General features: G+C 47.8%; 2 protein-coding genes across 7 annotated transcripts in view; one reads left to right on the plus strand and one right to left on the minus strand.

The window, feature by feature from the left end:
• LOC116944133 (V-set and transmembrane domain-containing protein 2-like protein) overlaps nucleotides 1-16,565 on the plus strand; it is a 36,185-nt gene extending 19,620 nt beyond the window's left edge. For both annotated transcript variants that reach the window (XM_032957591.2, XM_032957590.2), the window contains exons 4-5: nucleotides 1,265-1,574; nucleotides 15,301-16,565. In XM_032957591.2, coding sequence (XP_032813482.2) covers nucleotides 1,265-1,574; nucleotides 15,301-15,392 — 402 coding nt within the window. In that variant the 3' untranslated portion in view covers nucleotides 15,393-16,565. The remainder of the gene's footprint in view (nucleotides 1-1,264; nucleotides 1,575-15,300) is intronic.
• Nucleotides 16,566-21,088: 4,523 nt separating this feature from the next.
• The window catches only part of LOC116944128 (sodium/hydrogen exchanger 3-like), a 125,847-nt gene continuing 122,489 nt past the window's right edge, over nucleotides 21,089-24,446 (minus strand). For 3 of the 5 annotated variants that reach the window (XM_032957579.2, XM_032957580.2, XM_032957578.2), the window contains one exon: nucleotides 21,089-23,674. In XM_032957579.2, the coding sequence (XP_032813470.2) occupies nucleotides 23,184-23,674 (491 nt within the window). In that variant the 3' untranslated portion in view covers nucleotides 21,089-23,183. The remainder of the gene's footprint in view (nucleotides 23,675-24,446) is intronic. The other 2 variants (XM_032957581.2, XR_012942355.1) reach the window with 2 other exon arrangements.

Below are 24,446 nucleotides of genomic sequence, written 5' to 3' on the forward strand. Positions count from 1 at the left end.
ACCCATTGAGTCTATGTGTGGATTGAACCCTTTGCCATAGTGCAATCTCCTCGCCACCTCGCAGTCCTACGACTACAACACCCGAAAAGCCCTGGAGATACCAACTCTGCTTAGCTTTTGATCTCATGCCATCTCAGAAAGATGGTTCAACTATACCTAGCTGGTTCAGCTTTGATTAGTTTCTGAATTCCAATGAGATCCAATGCACCCGCTGTGATTTTGATCGTGGTTTGGTCACATGTACTGTAATCCAGCGCTACGTAATCACGGTTTTGTGGATGGCACGGTATTTTATTGAGCGTCCAAGACCTTTAACCCGCTCGGCTGCGGAGTGGCCACTAGAGGCCAGTACTGCAAAAGAGTTTCTGCGTATCGGTATGGATTTTTGAGAGCTAGCTTTCAGATGCGCTTCTGCGGCGGTCTGGAACATTCTTCCTTCCAATATTAAGAAGCCACTGGAGCTACGTACTTTCAAATAATCTAGATTGAAAGCTATTTTTTTAGAACAGATTAGCACAGTTGGTTACGTACGGTGCAAAAGAAGTTCAACACACAGACATACAGACATACATAATTTTACTTATACCTCTCGAAGCACGTCAGTTTCCTTCCATGTGCAAAATATTCATTAGGAAAATGGCCAAACAACTCAATCTTGCAGGAACCCTTTGACAAACAACCCAGTGAAGCTTTCTTGGATTAATAAATGCACGTGATTATAATCGCATTATTTATCAACCAGGGAGCTGCCACGCTGTAATGGTTATCACACTGGACTTGCAACCCAGAGGTAGCCCGTTCCATCATCCGGCTCGGCAGTCGAAACAGTCGGCAAGCCTTGAGACTTTAAATGAAAATTGTTATTAACGCCCCCTGCATCTGTCCACCCACCAGTTTAAATTGGTACACTACAGTCGATAGGCAAGTCACGTGTGATGGGTTCGAGTGTGGGTTACTCCCAACTCTCCCAAGACGTGGAAGAGTAGGCCAAAATACCCTTCACAAGGGTGCTCTAGAGCTCGCTCTAGTGGAGGCCCTTTCGCCAGCAGCGGCGTGAGCCAGCAATTTCGGGGACTGCACCTTTACCGTCACCGACTGCCATCGGCTCCTTTCTGCGTTAGCAATGCCGTGCCGTATTCAGCGCGACTTGGGGCCACTCTCAGCCATCGTCCCACGTGGCCCACGACCGTCAGAGGGCAAATCACTGACGCGCACATGATGAACGAGCACGCCTGACGAAATGTCGCCCGGCGCGGCGCGGCAGGTGGTCCGGGTTCTCGGCAGCAGCATCTCCAGCCGGCTGCACCTGACCAACGTGCGCAAGCAGGACGAGGGCACGTACGAGTGCCGCGTCACCGACCGCCACGCATGGCCCGCGCAGGAGCACAAGGCGAGGGCGGCCCTCACGGTGGAGATGGCGGGGGGCCGCCGGCGCCCGGGCGGGCCCCGGGACGTCCAGGCGGCCGAGGCCATGCCCCTCTTCCACAACGTTACGGCCAAGCGGAGCCCCGCGCGTCCGGCGGGGGCCCAGGGCGGGGCCTCCACACCCAGCACCAACGTCGACCGCACGTCAGGCGAGTTAGGAACCCGAGCACTCATCTCCATCTCCATCATCATCAACTATTGCTTGATGTTGCGCATTACAAAATTGTGGTTATTTTTCCCCATTATTACTGTGAGTGCATTGTCTCGCTATGAAAGGGTAATTGAGTTTTAAGATTGTTTTTGTTCAGGAGGGCCCTGCGAATGTTTCACAATATGGGGCAGCAATTGTTACGCGTTTCCCATCTCGGTAATTCTTTAAGTTGGAAAAACATTTCGGACCGTAATTTGGCCGCATGTTTTTTTTTTCTCAAATAACTTCGTGGGATGTTTTTGTTTACGTCCGATGCGATGCAGACGTCTTGCATTTGCAGGGTTAGCAGAAGCGCAATATTGACCAGGGTGGCCGTGGCCTTGAACTGCTAACCTCTGCAATAAGCTCGAAAACGTGCTTCCGCTGGGCCATGTTACTGCCCAAAAAACAAGTCTTGAAAATAAGTCCCAAGGTAGTAGCAGGAACTTATAGTCAGCAAAAAGGTTAAAATACAGCAAAAACATTGTGTGTGCTCTGCAGAGCACAATAAACTAATGCGCAGAGCAACTCATGTCGAGCGACGTCATGGTAATCTGCAAATAAAGTAAACAATGGACACGGTTTGATAAAAGGGTGAGTTATCAACCGCCTCTTATATCGCGATACATTTGCAGAGGAAATTATATGATCAGGGAGCAAAATCCCGTCAGTAATCCTTAATTCGGTATGCGGATTGGCCAACGTGTCCTGACTAGCCGCTCACCGCAGATTTCACACTGGAAGGCGAACGGTAGGAGGGAGCCATGGAGTGGAGAGCTTCGTGTGCAATGAGGCCAATATTGAAATTTGCATCATGCAGTAATTAATTCTTATGCAGGTACCCCGGGGTACCAAATAATACAAAATGTCCGAGGCAATTAAATATTGTATTTCTGGGACACTTTTTTTTTTCCAGGGGTGTTACTTAACTCCGCGACTGGGGTACCAATCAATCCGAAATCAGTGCCGCACTTCGCGATGTCGAAACGCAGTGAGGACGATTGCGCTGAAACCCTGAACGCTCGTACACACCGTGGCGGTGCATCGTAGTGTACAGCTCGTCGAGATGAGTCGATTACCGAATCACCGACCCTCAACAGACTAAAAATGCATCACAGACATTGCACTAAGGAACCCCCGGGGTACCGTCGTAAGGTTCAATTGGCTGCCAATGCAACTTTCTGAGTCACGCGGTCCCATTTGCAACGCCCTCGGAATCATCCCGCCCGATGCGCTCTGTACACGTTGAAGAGGGAAGGGGGCTCCAGGAGGAGAGGTGGGGGAGCTCGCGATACAAGGAACACTCCAGCCAGGTGACACTGTGGTCCAAGACATAAATCCACCAATTAAAAGTCCGTTAGTGACAAATCCTGGTTGGTTGACGCTACTTATTCATGAGACCTTTTTGCCAGTATCAAAATATGAAAAATAAGAATGGAGTTTTTACCCTTTCTGGCCATTAAACAGGTGTGAAGATGTCCAAATATCAAATAGATACCTTTTGCATGGAATCCAGTGTGGTGAACATGTAAACAAACATGCTCTGAAAATATATGCATTGTTTTTGAAACATGTTTTATTGCCAGAAAGGGTAAAACCCATTATTGTTGTTCATGCCACCTATTTATTTTAAATGTGTTGATAAAAATGAAAACTACTTTGTGGGAAGTCCACTGTGGTTATCACATGGAGGCACTGGCCCCAACCATGGGAATGTGGAATTGTAGCACTGGCCGACGGCTACCAATGGGAGATGAGAGCCATCCTTGTGTGCCGCCTTAATGCAATACATAGAGACAACTGTGACTCTCATGAGAATATTTATTAGGTAATGTGGCTTTGCACAATGATAACATCCTATACTTAAACCTTGGAGGTGGAGCATTACATCGCAGGGAATCACAAGAGGAGGCCTTCATCCAGCAGTGGATGTATCATGGATGATGACGATGACGTTTCTCTATTCCTATATCGCAATTCAATTTGTATGACGTACGTACGAAGTCGGTGCAGTAGAATATTGAGTCGAGCATGTCTCATGTCGGCCCCTTTGGGAAAGACCCGGGGTGCCAGAATAGTGGAAGGTGAGCATCAAAAGACCAGGATTGAGAATCACAGCTGCAACACCTTTCTACCGGTGCCCCCCCCCCCCCCCGCCTCCGCTCCCTACGGCCTTTATTAAGATGGGTGACTGCTCGCAATTAGATGCCAGAGCACGGCCGCGTTATCTGAGCGGGCGGTGCTTCTCAAGCCCGCGCCGCCCTCCTGCGGCACTACTTGAGGTCCCCGGTATCTCGTTCCGTGAGCGTGCCGTGCCCCCCCCCCCCCCTTCGCCTCTTGCTCAAGAGGTTATAGCTCAATTACAGAGCGCTCATTCCACGCGACTGCACTCGCGCCATCAGTATGCCGGAGAGAGGTGCACTTCTACCCCCCCAACGCCACCCTGTCCCCCTCCTTTCACTGCGAGCTGCCTCGGCGTGGTGCCTTGAATCCCAAACTGAGCGGAGCCCGGAGACTGTGGTGGAAACTCTCCGACTGCAAAAGGGGGCTTAGGGTTGTTTCGTGTTACGTGGGGTTAAATGACTTGCCATGATTCAGTGTTGCAATGAAATTCCAGAATAGATTATATGTTGTTGTTGTTGTTGTTATTGTATCGACTGGTCGTGGGCCTCTGGTGGCTGCAAACATGACGTGAGCCCCACTACATACAATGTGTACCAGTCTAAAAAAACACGCACACACAATTTAGAGCGTGTATCGCGTGCTTAAGAATTTGGTACATTGTTCCACCCCTATTGTTAGGGGTGGGTTAGCGATATCGTTTCAGGTCAGTTAATGGTATGCTTCAGAGTGGGTTTGTATTCCCGTCTGTGGGTGGGGGGGGCTTAATTTTTACAATACAGGAAAGCTACCCATACAGATCCTTACCTGAAACCGAATTCCCACCACCATCCATCCCAGAAGAATTCCCTCATCAAGACTCTGCACCATAGAGCCCAATGCATATCCGACCAGGAACACATAGCCAGTTAACTCAAGCACGTACACCAAGCTCTTAAGGCTAATGGTTACTCCGACTACACAATCCACAAAGCTATCACTCCAACCATGAAGAAGGACCCTCTTGAGGAGCCTTTCAAAACCATCACTTTACCCTACATTGCAGGGATCACAAAAAAGATCTCCAAAATCTTGAATAAACACAAGATCCAGGTTCGATTAAACACATTACATAAAATCCGTGATCTGGTTCCGTCTGTAAAAGATGTGATTCCGGACATACAGTACCCTGGCGTCTACAAACTAAGTTGCCTCTGTGGTAGTAGTTACATTGGAGAAACCAAACGACATGTCTCGGACCGCATTCGTGAACACAAAGCAGACCTAAAACACGGTAGGATCAACACCTCGGCCGTGGCAGATCACTGTTATAATTCAGTAGGCTCACATGACATTGCCTTCTCCAAGACAGAGATTCTTTGCAAGCCATCTGGCTACCATGAGAGATTCTTTCATGAGGCTATCCACATATACAAACACAGAGACAATTTCAACCGAGAAGATGGATTCTGGCTCGCAATCATTGGAAGGATTTGATAAACCATTTGGGATCTTAATTGATTGTTCACGCTTATGGTCGCTTTCAGACCGCATCCATTATTTTCGTCTCCCCCCTCCTCTTTTCCGAACATAAATGGACTCGTCCATCTGAATAACTGCCAAATCGCTCTCCGTGGTGCTAACGTTAAAAAAAACCCGCCACTTTTTTCAAATTTTCTTGCTGTGGTTTTCACACCTGATGATGATTGCTTCTCTTGCAGTCAAAACGTCGTGAGAATTGTATTTATATTTTTATTATTTTATTGTTTCCCTTCTACGTGACTTTACCGAAAGAACCAAGAATACTGAAAGGTTATGTTAGAGTGGTACTAATACACGCAAATCGTCCCATTGCTAAATTGCAAGGAATTTCGTTGGTGCCATTATTCTGATGCAATTAGATGACATTTGTAGAGTTTAAAAGACAAAGAAAAAAGTTTTGGCATCATTATCTTACTCTTTCAGAATTGCAAATGAAATTGCTCATTAGCATTCAATTAAGCATGAAATGACAGTTGGATGATCGTCGTTATACTGTCTTCCAGTTTGATTTGACACGTGAAGTGTTTGCTTTTTGAACACAATCGTTTAATACATGCGAATTTATAAAAAAATCTACTGTATGGAGCAGTGGCGCAAGTTGTTAGCGCACCACACTATAAATTCATCAACTCGAGTTTGATGCCTGTCCATGGATTATATCAGCGGTGAGTGATATCCGAACGAGTCCTAGGCTCCTCCTTCACCAACCTGTGCCGACTAGAGTGGTGAAGTATGGTCAAATAGCCTGACACGAGGTGAGGAAGCCTTCACCCAGCAGTAATTGAGTCTCAAGACTCTATTATCAGTGCAGTGCAGCACGATAATGAGATGTTTGACCAATTCATCATTAAAGAGGGGTTTTTTTTAATGCATTAATCAAATTGCCTTTGTCAATTTGGATTTTAAAATTATTTGACCTGAAACATTCTTGGGGGGGGATGGGAGGAAAAAAAAACCTCTTAAGCATTATGATTCCATCGAAAAAGAAAAAGCTGAAACCGTCGGTAAAAGAACCAGGCAGGACGAAGCCTCCAGGAAGCGCATTGAAACGCACTGAGCTGAAGCGACGCCACCTTACATGATCATTGTTGACATTACCGTTATTAAATGTGCAGTGAATTCAACTGAGTCGCAGACGTACTCTTTGGAGGCAACACATTTATTGATACCAACACAAAGGGGTAACTACCCCTTTACCAGATAACAATCTAGGGTGGTGGACCACCAGGCTAACTACACTAATTACACTGGGAGTTGCTACACTAATTACACTGGGCAGCGGCGGCGTGTGTAGCAGCGTGAGTTGTTTTTGTGAGTTGTTTTGCGTGAGTGTAAACTGTGCGTGAGAATGAGCTGCGTGTGAGCTGCGTGTGAGTGAGTGAGCCGTGTGTGTGAGTGAGCCGTGACGAGAGGGACTTCTGCGTTCGTGTGATGGTGTGGTGATGTGCACTCTGTGTGTGTGTGGGTGATGGTGTGGTGTGCGACGGTCCCCCACTCCTCCTGATGTCGAGGGTAAATGGGTGAGGTTTAGGACTGTGACTCATGCAGCTGCAATGGCTGCTTTGGGTACGCGGTCCAGACCTCCCCAGAGACCCTGGCTGACAGAGGAGGTGTTCAGGATGGTTGAGAAAAAGCGACAGGCCCACTGTCATCGGTTACAGAATCCCACGTCAGAGAATGAGGAGGCTTACCACAGCCTTCGCTCGGAGGTTCGGAGAGCCGTGAGAAGCTGCAAGGATGGGTGGTGGTCACGGGTTGCTGAGGAGATGGAGTCTGCCTCAGTGGCCCACGATCACAAATCTCTATTTGACTCCATCAAAAAAGTAACCTGCAGCGCCATACCTATTACCATCATTAGGGGAAAAACGGTGATCCAATCTCCGACCCCCAGGAACAGGTTTGCAGATTTGCTGAGCATTTCTGTGAGGTCCTGGGGGAGGGAAAATCCCTCAGCCAGGAAAACATCATGGCACAAAGTGAGGATGACCCTGCTGAGGCTGCGGTGCCTCAAATATTGGAAGAAGTCACCGCCTGTGAGTGGCTGGCTGAAGTGCCATCTGTTGAGGAAGTACTGAAGACGATCCGGAATCTGAGACCAGGAAAGGCAGCGGGCAGAGATGATATCCCAAGCGAAATGCTGTGGGAGTGTGGCGTTTGTGCACAGACTGCCCTATATGACATCATAACAACAGTCTGGACCACTGGTCGGGTTCCGCAGGATTTTAAGGATGTCCTGGTGGTCCCCCTCTTTAAGAAGGGGGACCGCACAGACTGTAACAACTACAGGGGCATCTCACTCCTCAGTGTGCCGGGAAAGGTCCTGGCAAGGATTATTCAACATCGCCTTGCCAGGCACGCTGAGGAGAGGCTTGCAGAGCCCCAATGCGGTTTCAGGAAAGGGCGGTCCTGCACAGATGCCATATTTTATGTCCGTCTGCTACAACAGAGGTGTAGGGAATTCCAGCAAGACCTACATCTCTGCTTTATTGACCTGGTCAAGGCCTATGATACCATCAGTAGGCCTGGGCTCTGGGTTGTTCTTCGTGCTTTTGGAGTACCTGACCCTCTGCTCACGATCATTAAGGACCTTCATGATGGTGAGCGGGCCAAGGTAAAACTACGTGGCCAGGAGTCCGAGCCATTCCCTGTACACTTTGGGGTGCGACAGGGATGTCCTCTGGCTCCCACATTATTTAACATCTATTTTGACCACATAGTTTGTGAAGCCTTCAATAGCTGTACCGGGGGAATCTCCATATGGTACAGATATAATGGGAGGCTGATTGATGCCCAGGTGCGGTCAAGGGATGGCTCCCTATTGCTCAACCACGTTATGTATGCCGATGATTTGGTAATAACTGCTCATTCAGAGGAGGAGTTGGAGACGCCGCTGCTGAGACTGGAGCGTGCCACTAAGAGATGGGGCCTTACCATCTGCCCCACCAAAACTAGGCACCTGCCTGGGTATTTTGTACCATCGGACACTCCCCCCCACAACTCCCAATCGGCGATGGGGCAGTTGTGGAGAGAGTGGAGAGTTTCCCATACCTGGGCAGTATGCTTATGACCGGTTCCAGTGTAACAGCAAAGGTCTCACTCCGAATCAGTCGAGCGGCAATATCTTTTCATCGGTTGCGTAACGCTGTGTGGAAGCTACCTGGTCTGTCACTCCGCACTAAGCTTCAGGTCTTCTCGGCCACGGTCATTCCCTCCCTTCTCTACGCTTGCGAAACGTGGACCCCCCCTAATCGAACATCTTCGCCGGTTAGAAACATTTAGGCTGGCCTGCCTACGATCCATCCTGGGTTTAACCAGACTGGATTGTGTGAGGAGCTCACAAATCCTTGAAAAATCTGGGCAAGGTCCCATCGGTGAGCTCCTCCGGTGGGCAAGGCTGCGATGGCTGGGTCATGTAGCCTGCATGCCCAGCCACCGCATGCCGAAACAGCTTTTGTTCGGCCGGATCGAGGGGGCTAAACGGGCGCGGCACGGGCTAGAGAAGAGCTGGAGTGATGTGGTACAGGAGCACGTGGAGCTGAGTGGACTTGCCGATGACTGGTACCAGCGGTGTCAAGATCGGCCTCTGTGGAGGAGGCTCGTGAAGGACGCTACTGGGCAGTTGGAGGTAGTCGCCCTCCAACAACAACGGAGGGCAGAGGAGCGACGCTCACAGCAACGAGCGGAGCGCCGGGTGGCTAGGGCGCAGCAGATTGGCACAGTAGGGGGCACAGGTGGTACATCAGCCAGTCATCTCAGTCATCTCAGTCAGTCGACCCGTGGCACCTGGGTCTGTCCCGTGACCTCCTGCCAGCGGGCGTTCGACACTTCACGTGGCCTCAAGGTGCACATGGCCTGGCACAAGCGTCGTGGTGACGTCACCGCCACTTAATGGCGAATGGCACTTGTTGTTGTTGGTGTGGTGATGTGCACTCTCTGTGTGTGTGATGGTGTGGTGATGTGCACTGTGTGTGATAGTGTGGTGGTGTGCAACTCTGTATGTGTGTGATAGTGTGGTGATGTGCGCTCGTGTGTGTGTGTGATAGTGTGGTAATGTGCACTCGTGTGTGTACCTGGCGCAGCCTGAGTGAGGCCTGGTTGATCGTGCACCTGGTGCCGCCTGAGTGAGGCCTAGTAAATCATACACGTGGTGCAGCCTGAGGCCTAGTTAATCGCGCACATGGCGCAGCCTGAGTGAGGCCTAGTAAATCATGCATAAGGCGCAGCCTGAGTGAGGCCTAGCTGATCATGCACCTGGCGCAGCCTGAGTAAGGCCTAGTAAATCATGCACAAGACACAGCCTGAGTGAGGCTTAGTTGGTCATACACGTGGCGCAGCCTGAGTGATGCCTGTTTGTGCACATGGCGCAGCCTGAGTGAGGCCTAGTTAATCGTGCACGTGGAGCAGCCTGAGTGAGGCCTAGCTAATTGTGCACCTGGCGCAGCCTGAGTGAGGCCTAGTAAATCATGCACAAGGCGCAGCCTGAGTGAGGTTTAGTTGGTCATACACGTGGCGCGGCCTGTTTGTGCACATGACACTGCCTGGGTGAGGCCTGGCGGATCGTGCACCTGGCGTAGCCTGAGAGAGGCCTGGTTAATCATGCACAAGGCGCAGCCTGAGTGAGGCCTGGTTGACAGTGCACCTGGCGCAGCCTGAGTGAGGCCTAGTAAATCGTGCACCTGGCGCAGCTTGAGTGAGGCCTGGTTGATCACGCCCATGGCGCAGCCTGAGTGAGGCCTAGTTAATAGTGCGACGGACCCCAAGCTGTGTTCCTGCCAAGGCAACATTGACACGGACCCCAGGCTGTGTTCCTGCCAGGGCAACATTGCCACGGACCCCAAGCTGTGTTCGTGCCAAGGCAACATTGCGACGGACCCCAAGCTATGTTCCTGAAAAACTTCACGGAGATCGTCAAGACGGCCAAGAGTCCCCTGTGTGGGCTTCAGTGGGGCCGTCTGGTCAGGCAGCAGAGACACGAGAGGCCAAGAAACGACATTCCAGTCGTGGGCTGAGCTCAAGGAGGGTTAGCTCGAGCACCATCCTGTGGCGGGGAAAGGAGGTGGTGCAAGCGGTTCAGCCGAGCCCACAACAGCCAAAAATCTGCTGTCCCTGTCTGGGGGGGGGGGGGGCGCTGTTCAACCCTAGCACATGGGCGAGAAGCCGTGCATGTGTGACGAGAGCGGCAAGACGTTTTCTAGCGCTCGGCCTACCAGTATATATATTTTTTTATTTTCCGCTTGTGTGTTAATCTGTGTTTACCCCGGATATTTTAGAGATGGCAATTCTCCTGCTGTGTATCCTACTGCTGTCCCTCCCGGCCATATCTAGTGCCACACTCAACTCTACAAACAGCTAGCCTCGTTACTTTGCGCCCATTACTTCACCAGCACACCTTCCAAACTTCATTCTGCTCTTAAAAATAACACCATCTGCGAGCTACTGCTATTCGTCCAAGGTTCGCCACTCTTCATCCTTTCACAGAAAATACTTGTGCAAACTATTAATTCTACTTTTCTTATTTCTGGATGGTATTGAGCTTCATCCTGGCCCAAATGAAAATAACTCGTATAATTCTGTAGATTTTTCTGGCAGGAAAGGTGTTGGTGTTCTACATGTCAACATAAGAGGGCTTGTGATTAAATTAAGTCAACTAAAACTAGAAGTGGCAAATCTTGACCCGGACATTTATTGCCTAACAGAAACATTTCTCACTCCTGCCGTCAATGACTTGCAGATTGCGATTGACAACTACAACTTTTTTCGGCTTGACCGAGGATCTAAAGGAGGTGGAATAGCCATCTATGTTCATAATACTATTGCATGTTCACTAGCTCACTCCTTGATTAAAAAATGTTGCTTTGAAGGTCTGGCTCTCAGAATAACTCTCCCAAAAAATCAACAGATATTGGTAGTGTGCTGCTATCGACCGCCTAGTGGGAAGGATGTTGAAGCTGCATCGGCACTGAGAGAGCTTTTTAGGGGCCTCCCTAAAGGTGAAATAGTTTTAGTGGGTGATCTAAATTGGAATTGGCTAAACCCGCCGGCCATGGCCACAAATTTTGCAGATGAATTTAATCTGTTTCAATTAATAAATGTCCCCACAAGACCCAACCTAAAAAATCCGGGACAGTCATCTCTGCTTGACGTCCTATTGACAAATGCCCCTCACAGTTTGACACTGACTGGTGTTCTGGGTAATAACCTTAGTGATCACTCCTTCATTTTTGGGGTGAGATCATCAGCCAGACCCAAAGCCCCCCCTAAATTGGTTAAGAAGCACTCTATGATACACTTCAGCACTCAGGCATTTACTAATGATGTGCTTCACTCGGATATTGACAAGGTCTGTGATATCCTCAACCTGACTACGGCTTGGGAGACCTTCACGTACACGTTTCTCCAAATTCTTAACAAACATGCTCCGTGGGTTAGATTTAAAACTAAAGGCAACCGCCCACCATGGTTTGATCCTTTAATTACAAAGCTCATGAAAACTAGGGACATGGCTTGGGCATGTGCTCAGAAAAGGAATTTGGTCAATGACTGGCTAGAATACAGGATTTTAAGGAATATATGTGTAAAAAAATACGACATGCAAAAAATGCTTACTTTTCCTCCACTCTCCTGGAATCAAATGGAAATACCAGGATTTTCTGGAAAACAATCAAATGTATCGAAAAGGCATCCAAAACAGACAATCTGCCCATTGAGCTTAACCGAAATGGGGAATATTTTTCAGATCCCAAAAAAATAGTTAATAATTTTAACCTTCATTTTTCTGAAGCTGGTAATCTTTTTGATAATGTATTGGGAGTCACCCCTGCTCATGCAAATTCATACACCCCTGTCTAAACATTAAACAAATTTAGTTTCCAGCCAATCCACGAAAGTAATGTTCTGAAACAACTGTCCTACCTCAAAGGGTCCTCCTCTACCGGAGCAGATAGTATTCCCATCTTTGCTCTACAAACTGTTGGTCACCTCATATACAAACCTATAGCCCATATTTTCAACCTGTCCATCAAAGAAGCATCAGTTCCTCTAGAATGGAAACATTCCTATGTCCATCCAATTCACAAAGGAGGCCCAAAAGATGATCCAAATAACTACCGACCTATCTCAATTTTGTCCCGTTAATAAAAAATTGAAAAATTATTGACCTACCAAATTAGCAGTTTCCTGTCCACCAACAATCTACTACATCTAAAACACTCTGGGTTCTGAAAAAAATACAGCACCACATCTGCTGCATTACACTCTCTGAATCACATTTACAGTAGCCTTGATAATAAGCAGTACTGTGCCTGTCTTTTTCTAGACCTGTCCAAAGCTTTTGATACAGTAGACCACAACACCCTGCTTAGTAAACTAAGTTGCCTCGGTTTTTCCGAAAACGCAGTAAAATGGTTACAAAATTACCTCTTTTCTCGCACCCAAACTGTTGTCACAGATGTTTGGAGGTCAAACAGTGTTAAGGTAACAAAAGGGGTTCCACAGGGTTCTATCCTCGGCCCCCGTTTGTTCTCTCTTTATGTCAATGACTTGGGCACTGACCTGGATCCTTCCAGGATAAATCTTTTTGCAGATGACACGATACTGATTACTGCTGGCCGCTCTCCGGATGACGTGATTGCTAAGCTACAGGGTGATTTCAACAAACTACAACATTAGCTAGTTGCTTTTAAACTAGTCCTGAATACCTCCAAAACCAAGGTGCTATGATTCTCACCAGGACTAAAGCAGGAAGTTATTTTTCCCCAATTACATTCCTTAAATAATTATAAAATAAAGCAAGTCAAGATCTATAAGTATCTTGGGGTCATCCTGGATTCAATACTGAATTTTGAAGATCACATTGATTATATTGGTAAAAAGACAAAAATAAAAATTGGTTTTCTGTATCGACACAAGCACTGCTTCCCCCCAATGTTCCGTTTGGAATTGATAAAAGCTACCATACTGACTCTACTTGACTACTATGACATCGTTTATAAATCAGCCCCAAGTACTGTCCTGAAGAAGCTTGATTACATCTATCACTCGTCCTTAAGATTTACATTGAACTGCCCATATAGGACTCACCACTGTGATCTCTACATTGGGTCAAACTTAACATCTTTTAATGTTCGACGGCTTGTGCACCAGATCTTATTTATTCACGATGTACTTACAAAAAAATCCGCAGACTACCTGCTGGATCTCCTCTCTGTTTCAAAGAACAAATTTGACCTCAGGTCTTCGCTCATTTACCAGCTTCACATTTCCTATTGCCATACAAATCTGGAGGAAGGGCCTTTGCTATTGATGCCCCCAGGGTCTGGAATGCTATTGCCAATAAACTGCAACTTGAATCGCTACCAATGAGATCTTCTCTCAAAACTGCTCTAGAGGAGTTGTACACCCCTAGCTGCCACTGCTATTCATTGGCGTAAAATAAAATAAAATGTTTTCGCTCCGGATGATGCAGCAAAGTATTATCTGTATTTTGATTTAGCGTGCTGATCTTAAAGGTGCATTGAAAAAAATGATACTCCGACTGATGCTTCTGTTGTTGTGGAGTAACTCATGCAGCCAGCTATGGCTCTAGGATTTGGTGTTACATGTTATTTATGTAGTTTATTGTAAAAATCACTGTTACGTTGCAATTATGGCTTTATTTTTTGGTGATTTCGATAACGTTTTTTGGTTTGGACATGTTTGTTTTGTTGTAGTACGGAGTTAGACTGATGGCCTTAATCTTAGTTTTCTTGTGGTTGTTGTTGTTGTTTGACTTGCATCCCACTGGGATTTTTTGCACACAGCGTTGGTGTACGGTGCTTTTTTCAGGAATATTTTGCCGTTTTTTTCATGGATTTTCTGTTTGCACAGTCACATAGTCACTTTAAGATGTTTTTCTTGTTCGTGTTTTTGTTTTTTGTTTGTTGTGGTTGCACCCGATTCAAGAGCCGAATGGCTCACAGGGCTATACCAAAATAAAGAAACTGAGCTACAACGGACCGGACCCCGGCTTGGGTCCAGGTCCACGTGTTGGTTTCCTCTTCTCGGACGTAGAACGTAGATCTTCAGGATGACAACAGCAGCGCTGAACCCCGGTTCCTCTGGGGACCCGGTTTATATCCTCACTGGTCGTGGCTGGCTCCGCCCTTGGCCACGACCACCTTCTCGAACCCTCTAGCAGGATCTCGCCCCCGACACGTGACCACCCCTAGCCCCCACTTGGGGTCCCTGTGTAGACTTTACCCGTCGCGTGCATTCCAGGGTCAACCGGAGTGCCATGGCCTACATGAACCCCATTCATGGCCGGCACCCTCACACCCTCTCCTATAGGGGACAGCACTGCACGCCGAGCATGGTGCCACTCGGTGCTCTCTATCAGCGCTCACCGAGCCCCTCTAGGGCTGGTACTACACCCACATGTACGGGGTGTCTGCTGTGGCAATACATCGCATGCCGTGCCTCGCTAGAGCCGGCATTACCCAGTGACACCCACGATGTCGCTACACACGTAATGTCTGCGATGTCAGTACATCGCACGCCGTGCCTCTCTAGGACCGGCACCGGCACAGTGACGTCCGCGATGTCACTACAAATGCATCAATAAAAAAAGAACCCGAGCAAAAAAAAGTTAAGATGATGCGAGCGAAGTCAACACAACGGGAACTAAAAATAAAGGCCGAAGCGTGGCCGTACTAATTATATACACAGACAACGATGTCCAGCATCACGGCACAACAGGTCTAGTCGAACCAGGCCTGTACAGCCCTTTTGAATGTTGGCCTTCCCCTTCGCCGCTCACTGGGGTTGTTTGACCATACTTCACCACGCTGGTCAATGCGATTTATGCTTTGGGGGTGGAGGGAGGGTGTGATTTAGTGAGCAGGATTCGTTCAGATGTCACTTGCTACTGATGTTCGGCGGTGGCCCCGGAATTGAATTCAAGCCGCACGGGTGTATGTCAACAGCGTGCGCTAACCGCTGCGCCACAACTCCAACCCTGAGCCGACACTGCGCGCGTTGTTTTAATTTATTTTCTTCTCGCTTGGCAGGTGGACCGAGGACATGTCCAAGGCAACACATCCTGCTTGTAAAAGCTGCCCTCATCTTAGCCGCCCAATATTTTGTAATACATGCAAAGTAGCACAACACTTCACTGTGTGAGACTTAGAAAGTCGACAGGTTTTTTTTGCGTGAAATCATTTTTCTATTCACGTGATGGAGGAAGAAGCAGTTGAGCAAATACGTTCCACCATAGTAGTAAGAGACACAATATATATTCTTGTTTTAGCATGGGGCGAATGCACTCACAACAAAGCTCTTAATCAGCTTCCCATGACGTGGAATCGACTGCCATGGACAAGAAACCATCAGTCACGCTTAATTTTATATATTGTAATTAAACTGTCAATTTAAATTAATGAGCCAAGGGCGCAAATCTATGACCACCAATGTTAAGGTGGTCGTAAACATATATAAAATAAAATACTGTGTATATATATAGAGTTTAACTTATTCTGGAATGACAGGGGCATTTATTAATAGAAATGTTCACAAAAACGGGAGATTTTGGCGCTGAAATATAAAAAAAAGATTGTAGTTGATTCTTTCCCCTCTCGTATGAAATAAATTACATTCAGCCAAAATCCATGGTTTATTTCGCAATGTTTTTTTCTAAATTATATTTAAACACGCGCACACACAGACACACATATATATGTGTACATATTTACTGCGTAAACACGAATTTCTACGTCATAAACGCACGCACACGTATGCGTACGCACATGTGTATCTTTGTACACGTTACCATGGTGGCCCACACACACCGATCCACCCTCGTGAGTTCCGCACAATCTGCCAAACTTAATGCAGTCTCTCTCCCCCTTGTGGGCCAAAATAAACGTCCCAATTTGAATACACTTGGCCGCTCGTCTGATCGTAACAGTGAGCAGTTTGCGCATGCGGGTACATGCCCATTGGATCGCAGCCAAAGGTTCAATTACAAACGCTCCGGCCGGTTCGTGCAATGAATCAAGGCGGAAGAGCGTGCGTGTAAAGGGATGAACAGCCGGTCTGTCGAACAGCTGACAAGCAAAGAGGATGCATCGCGGGGCGAATCTTAGCCTGGAAGAACTCAAAATCGCAGCACAATTTAAGTTGATTAAAAGTGTAAAGTTTATATACGGCCGTATCTTGATGAACTTGATTTCACCAAATGTGAACACATCTTTACAATGTGACATCCACCATATCTCGGACACTGACTCATGCGACGTATCTCAAATAAACTTTATGTTGTCTGTAAGCAAACCTACGCGAGGTGTATGTGTTTTTGTTTTTGCGCGTTTTTTTTCTCTCCGTCCGAGGCAACGCGTCCTTCCTCCAGAACGTCACGTTCCCTGAGTTTTAAATTCCGCAGTGTCGACAGCGCAACTGTGGTCACGACATGAACACGGCCTCGCCGGGGCATTCAGGGGTTAGTCATGAAACAAATGCCCTCGTGATTTGAAGCTTTCGTGACTTGCAGGAATTGATTTTTGGTTCTTTCGGTAAAGTCACCGCAGAAAGAAAATAAATGCAATAATAGAATACGTTTCGATTGCAAACACGAGCATCCGCCATCGGGTAAGAATGAATGAGAAAACAAACCTCATTCATTCTTACCTGATGACGGTTGCTTGTGTTGCAATCGAAACGTCGTCTTCTATTGTCGAATTTATTTATTTTTCTACGTGACTTTACCGAAAGAACCAAAGAGTATATCCCTTGTGTGCGGATGTAAGGGAGTGGAAACACAACTCACTCCCACCACCACCACTGCACCAATATGTACGTATGTTGAACTTATATTCTTAGCTCTTTCGGTAAAGTCACGTTGAAGGGAAACAATAAAATAATAAAATATATATAAAACAATAAAAATTCTCACGATGTTTCGACCATAACAAAAACGGTCGTCATCAGGTGTGTCGGTTTGCATTGATTAATTTATTTTTAAACGGTGTATTTATTTATTTAAAAACGTCAGCGCCACGCGCAGCGATTTGGCAGTTGAACTTCTTTCGCACCGTACGTAGCCAACCATGCTAATCGGAGGTGCGGGAAAGAGTGGGGGGAGGGAGATAGCTAATGTTGCCTCCTTGAAGGGTACTGATTTCTCGCGGCGTGTGTGATACGTGCGGCACCTTGTGAGACGTGGTGAACGAGTGGGACTCGAGGGCTCTGTACGGCCGTGCTTCGGGGCTGTCTAAAAGCAATTTAAGAGGCCACAACGCGGCTCCGAGGGCCGTGCTTGAGAGCATCCCAAGCTCTGCTCAATTCAAATTCACAGAGACCGCGGCCACACGTTGCAAGCTGGCGCGCGAAGTGGCACCGGTAATTTTCGACTAATCAATGTTCCAGACACCGCTCGCCAAAGTGCTCACTCAACCTGCGCGCTTAACTTAACGCTCCCTTCATGTGCGTCGTTCTCAATAAATTATTCGGCGAATAGAGCAATCAGGCAAACTGTCTGTTTAACAAACGTTGCGTTCACATTCTGACATGTCTTGTACAAGTGTAGAATGGCAGAAAATGCCCCGAGTTAATGAGTAAAAAATTAATGTATTTGTCACGCGGACAATTTTTTTTATTTACTCTGCCACTTTAATTCAAACAAATAATAATTTCAAATAAAATTCACAAAATACCGACGGCTTCAGAAACACAGTCTTTTGAACACTCTACTTAGAAACCACACAAAATCGACAAAACATTATCTCAAGTAAGACTCGTTTAACAAGGGTCGTCTTTGAGAACAGCTCACTAATAAAATTGCAGTTGCTGCAATGTCTCTGCGCGCAACGATCGCACACACTTTAGCAGACGCTGCATTGAACATGCAGAGGGCACAAGCGGAGTCATATCACCTCCAGAAAAAAAAATATTTGAAAACAAACCAAGCGGTCTTCTCGAGCGTGCCGGTGAGCATGTCCCGCTTACCCACCTCATCCTGCGTTGGAGCGCAAGCTTGCCAACTCTCAAAAGACTGGAGCCGGTTACCTTTGCGGTCTGTTTGAAACTGATTACAATTGCTTCACGACACGTGCTTTGGAGCACCCTGGCATGCAGGCGTCTGCCACGAGCCGGTTTCGCGCCTGCAGTTAATGCGAGACGTGTCCTCGTGTGCCACCCCTTGCCTCCCTCCGCGAAATCGGCTCGCGAGCAGCGTATGCGCATTTCAGCAGAACCGCTCGCACAAACCAGCCGAAGGGAAAGCATATCTCGAGACATCCGCGGCTTGAAGGTAACGGACACGAGCTTAAATCTAACCGCTCCGCTCATCCTTATTCCACTCGCCTCCACCAAATACCCCATTCCGAGTCCTAAAATAATGTCCCACCCAATTCTCTCTATTCAAGACATCCCACACCTGCCACCCCATAGCGTTTGCCCAGTCGCTGCAACTGCCCTACAAATGATTATCAACAAAGGAGCCCCACATTCACGTGTATTCGTAGCTCAACTACGGAAATTGGTTGTGGTCTCGCCATATCAGATATGACATTTTGATCTTACAGACGATACAGATCCATCCAGGTGCACTTTGTCAAATGGGGCCCCTTTTTATGTAACGCCTAAACCACCTGACCCCATACCGGTTAATGCCAAGTGTGCATGTAATATGTCAATGGATTTAGCTTCAACTATTTCCAATGGAGAAAATTACCAACTCTTTCAGTACAACATGTACAACGGTAAGAAAAATAACATCCATACAGAGGTTGATGTGGCAATTCATCACGCGCATTTTGTTTGTGGAGCCACACTGGGATCCGCGATTATAATTATCTTCATGATGTGCCAACCGTAGCGGCATAGTGTCGCGAATGTATACATGCATGCATGCACCGGAGCAAGGCACTGACCCCGAGTGTTTAAACCCCACACCCTGGTTTTGTCCCGTTCCACACGGTCCCCACGACAAAAGAAAGCAGCGCGTGTGTGTGTGTGTGCCCACCTTGTCAAGGAGCGACGCTCACAACAACGAGCACAGCGCCGGGCGGCTAAAAACGCAGCGAGGTGGCACAGTGGGGAGCACAGGTGGCGCATCTGTCGGTCATCTTAGTCAGTTGACCCATGGCACTTGCGTCTGTCCTATGACCTGCCAGCCAGCCTTTGACACTTCACGTAGCCTCAAAGTGCACCTAGTCTGGCACAATCACCGTGGTTACGTCACCGCCACTTAGTGGTGAATGGCGGCTGTTGATGTTGCCTGCCTTGTATAGTTTTAGGGGTACGTTTCCACACATCTGGTTCACTCGAAAAATCAACGTTAGCCTGCCTGAGCAACTTGCCAAAGCGCTTTCATAACTGTTGCTATACCTCACTCTTGTATTTTCGAAGATACAAAAATATACTTTGTGGAATTGTCTGTTAACATAATGTTTCTGACAGCATCCCGATCTGTCAGTCAAGACCACGCGATCATATACTTGACCTGCCAGTCCGTTGCCAAAAGACCCAACCACGAGAGACCACTTTCTAAGTCTAAAGAAGCTCTGATCAGAGATCACTGTCAGTACGTTGTTCCAAACGCCTTTAGAAATAATGTTCTGATGTGCAACAGAGAGATAAAATAAAGGCAACTCCAGCTGTGTTAACATATTACTGTATTCTACAATTGCTGCCAATTACGAATTTTCAGGGAGAGACCTTGTTAGTTTATAATTGGAAATGTAGAGTGAATTGGAACAAAGAGTAGCTCCGAAAATGTGAAATAAACATGCAGGCTGGGTAGAATGTGGAGGATGCGTGGGTTGAATGAGCCTTCCAAACAAGCAGAGACTACACATCACACATTTCACAAGTAATTGCAGGTCCAAGTAGCGCAATAATTGATTTTAAACCCGATAGAGGAATTTGAGATGTTGCTCTCTCTCTCTCTGTATGTAATGAGTGGTCCAAAGCGGTTAGCGCTACGCTGCGCTATGCACCTGGCGACCCGGGTTCGATTCCCGCTCACGGCCAACACCAGTGACGATTATCTGAACCGGTCCCAGGCCTCCCCTAGGTCGACTCAGCTTCAAATGAGTACCTGGTACGGTGTGTAAACATTGCCACTAGGGAGACAAAGGCGGCCGGACGTGGTGCTGGCTACCCACCCCCTCGTGTACTGTTCCGGCCTTCATAGGTGCTCGCTAACAGCACTTGCCCCTACAGTTTGTTAAGGCTATATGGGGGATCTTTGATCTTTTTTTTAATGACCTTAGCCCTCCAACAACGGAGAACGGAGGAGCGACGCTCACAACAACGAGTGGAGCGCCGGGTGGCTAAAGCACAGCAAGTTGGCACAAAGGGGGCACAGGTGGTGCATCAGCCGGTCGTCTCAATCAGTCGACCTGTGGCACCTGGGTCTGCCCCGTGACCTCCTGCCAGCGGGCGTTCGACACTTCACGTGGCCTCACGGTGCACATAGCTTGGCACAAGCGTCGTGGTGACGTCACCGCCACTTAGTGCCGAATTGCGGTTGTTGTTGTTAATGACCTTAACGGTCGTCATTGATCTCTCTCAGTTGGCATGATGGGCACCAAATGAATGAATGAATGACCTATCCCAAACTGCTGCCTAACTATAATGCTGTAATGGTGGACATGATACATGTACAGACATCCTGTCCAAGTGCTGTCGACTTTCCACCTTGTGGGTACCGTACAGCCTCGCAGCATGACGGGTCGTCGTCGTCATCAGTTTTTTCAACGTAGCCGGGAATGGATGACGGGGACGAGCGGTCATTAGACATGGGCAAGTCTGGCAGTGGCTTTCTCGTTTCTGGCACGACCACAACACCAGCAGACGTTGCGTTTGCCATTCACTTTATTTTACGTCTGTCAGCAACCTCCCGCTTGGCCCCCGACAGTTCCGTTACAACGATTTTCACAACCACACCGAGGTTTTATTCTAAATGATAACGTATTGCGGTACAGAGCTGCAATGTGTGTGTGTGTGGTTCCATGTTCAATGTGCTCGTGCTTAGGTAACGGCTAACCCTTTGTTTTGAAATTGACTCACAATTGATTGAGATAAATGTTGTTGTTTCTTGACCAGAAACAAAACCCGAGGTTTTCGTTTGACATATGCGCCTACCCGCACCGCCGAATTAGCACGGATGGCTACGGGCCGTGCGAACAAAAGTTCAACATCCATACCCAGTCAACTACAACCATCGAGTTTTGCAAGAGATTGCTTCACTATTCTGGCAAATCGCCCGATGATGCTGGATGTAATTACCATCGAAACGTCGTACTCAAATTGTAAATGTTGTGGATTTACTCTCCAACACACCAGTGGGCTGAAGTAGTAACTAATTGGTGCGTTTTGTTTACGTAACACACCTTACTGGCTGTGTCAGGTGGTGGAGGGTTACGACACATTTATACTTACGCGATCTAACTCAAAAACCACTATTATTATGAAAAAATAAGTGTGATGCACAGCGAATACGTGCAATTAAATATTTCAGAACGCTGTGGCAGGCTGGATGCCAATGTACGTCGCTGAGTTTGTTTTGTCTGCAAATTGATGAATGTGGAAGAAAAAAAACAACAGGGCTTTTAATAAAATACAGATTTACCATCGCGGAGTTTCACAATGTGTGCGTTTACGAAATCCACAATTTAAAAACCTTCAGAGCGTGTTGAACGAGTCACCGGATAAATCTTGACTTAAAGCTTTCGTGACTGCAGGAATTCATATTCATTGGGTCTTTCGCTAAAGTCACGTAGATCGGTTCAAAGAAAATACAAAAAAATTGACGTTTCGATCGCAACGCAAGCGGTCGTCATTCTTTTTGTTTTTTCTGTTACTTTCTTTGAACCAATCTACCGTGACTTTACCGAAAGACCCAACGAATATGAGTCACCGGATATCAACGGACCATTCCCGCAGTTAACATCCGAACCTGCAACATCACACGGCGCATTCTACAAACGAGAATTGCCGAGTGAGTAGTTCACGATGACAATATTGTAACGAGAACAACATGAGTCACATTGTAAGTTTATTGCTAAGGCACTATGTTAAGAGAACCGACAGGGTGCCAGGATTTATCGTAAAGCAAATACAATGTACATTCAAAGGTGATACATTGCGCACGGAACTGTCTAAACGTAAATGTTAACCTTACCTCTAGTTACTTTTAAAGTAATATTCGAAAAAGCATCACGTAATAACCATATTGGCTGAAACCTTTTCAAAATACGTTTTCTTTAAAACACATATATACATTATGAGCATTCAGAATATATAGCATACAGATGCAAAACATATGCTGTGTTTATGTTTACTGCATTCATATAAACACACGCGTATGTGTGTTTATTATGTGTGTGCGTGTATTATAAATAAAGAGGGCGGCAAACTATGCTATAAGCCTCGTGACCTGAGTTTGACTCCCGGCCACGGTTAACATCAGTGGTGAGTGATATGTATATGTACTGCTCCTGGCCTCCCATCATCATCAAACCAGCGTGGCGTAGTGTGATCAGACAACCTCCATGACTAAAATGGCATGGGGAGATTTGATCCAGGAGCAGATAGAGCGATGTGCGTTATTATTAGTATTACTACAATCTTGATTTGAAATGTGTCATAAGTACTACTACAGTGACAAAGTAATTTTGCAAACATATATTGACAGTTTCGAATGCGACCCAACACATTAATTATCATTGTGCTCCTGCAATTAATAACTCAGTCTGCAAACTCTGCTAGACATCAATAATAAAAACAACAATACTCGACCGCACGGCGCTTTCAATCCGCCCCTCTTCTACACGACGTCGCCCATTAACCGAAATCGCCGCAAACGTGAAACCGCAAACACGCTGCCGGTGCCCGGCTCCCGCGGGGAGCCCACGGGCGCCAGCGCCTCCCGTCGGCTCCGTGGCGTCGATCACAGCACCGTCTCGCGCTCACCGCCGGCCTTGTCCGGCGCCGTGGCCGGCACCGCCGGCAGGCCGCCCCGTCGTGTCCTCGGCGAGCGGCGGCAGCGCCACTGGTGCGTGCCAGCCGCTCGCTGCGCCTGGCAGCCCTCGGGCGCCATCAGCGGCTGCCGCTCCTGCCGCTCCACGGCGCCGTCGCCCTCCTCGTCCTCGGGGTCGCCGTCGGGACGCGCCGGCACCGCCCGTGGGTCTGGGCGAGGGCCGACGGCTAGCGGCGGCGGCGGCTTGGCGCCGTTGAGGCTCTCGATGGAGGACGAGAAGCTCTGGTGCCAGGCGGGCACCGTCTTGCCGGCGCTCTCCGACACCACGGCGGCCGCGGCGGCTTCGGCCGTGGGCGAGAGCTGCCCGTGAGAGGCCGGCGCTCGCCAGGGCGGCTCCCGCTCAAACAGCGTCGGCGGAGAGGGCGGCTGCACCCGGGGGCTGCCGGCCATGGGCACCGAACCTAGGCAGGGTTCATCGTGCCGACGTGGTGAGTCGTGTGGGTCGAGGCACGGCCGTGTCGCAGCGCCCGAGCGTGTGACTACCCCCACGGCGTCCGCGCGTGCAGGGCGATGCTGCCGAGTTCGCCTCGCGCTGCGTGGGGGCAGCTGGCACTGGGGGTGCCCTCGGCTAGACTGGAGCATGGCATCGGAATGGTTGAGATAAAACTGAGCATTTTGATTTCCTGTGGCATTTAAGCACGCAGCCTATAGACGCTTATGTATAAATACTCACTGTTATCGGGAAAATATAACCGCACGTAACTCTCTTGGTTGTCTTGATAAATGCACGGTGAATTCTGCCCTGAGAATCTTAGTATTTTCTCGCGCATTATTCTTATGGAAATCTGCCAAAAAATTATGCAACCAGCCACTATGCTTTGACTTTTTGTAAAAAATAAACTATGGAAACTCGTGCCTTGCACACCTGTGCACCACAGTAGAATTGAAATGCATTCTTAAATGCTTATTCAACGAAATAATAATAATAATACTATTTCGACATCGTTAATATCATGACAATATTACGGCGTGGTATTTACACTTGAGAATTCTAATGTGGTGATACTTGGGAAAAGATTTGGTTGTGTTGGAGGTCTATTGCTCAGAAATTGGATCGTCGTCATAACCCAAGGTCTGTCCACTGCTGGATGAAGGGCCTGCAGATGCATCGCAATCCCTCACAGTCCTGCAATGGAAGCCATAATCCATCTCTCTCCCACACATGAACTAATC

This window comes from Petromyzon marinus, chromosome 20 (genome assembly GCF_048934315.1).
Source record: "Petromyzon marinus isolate PM22_M1 ecotype Great Lakes invasive population chromosome 20, UKy_Petmar_22M1.pri1.0, whole genome shotgun sequence".
NCBI classification, from domain to species: Eukaryota; Metazoa; Chordata; class Hyperoartia; order Petromyzontiformes; family Petromyzontidae; genus Petromyzon; species Petromyzon marinus.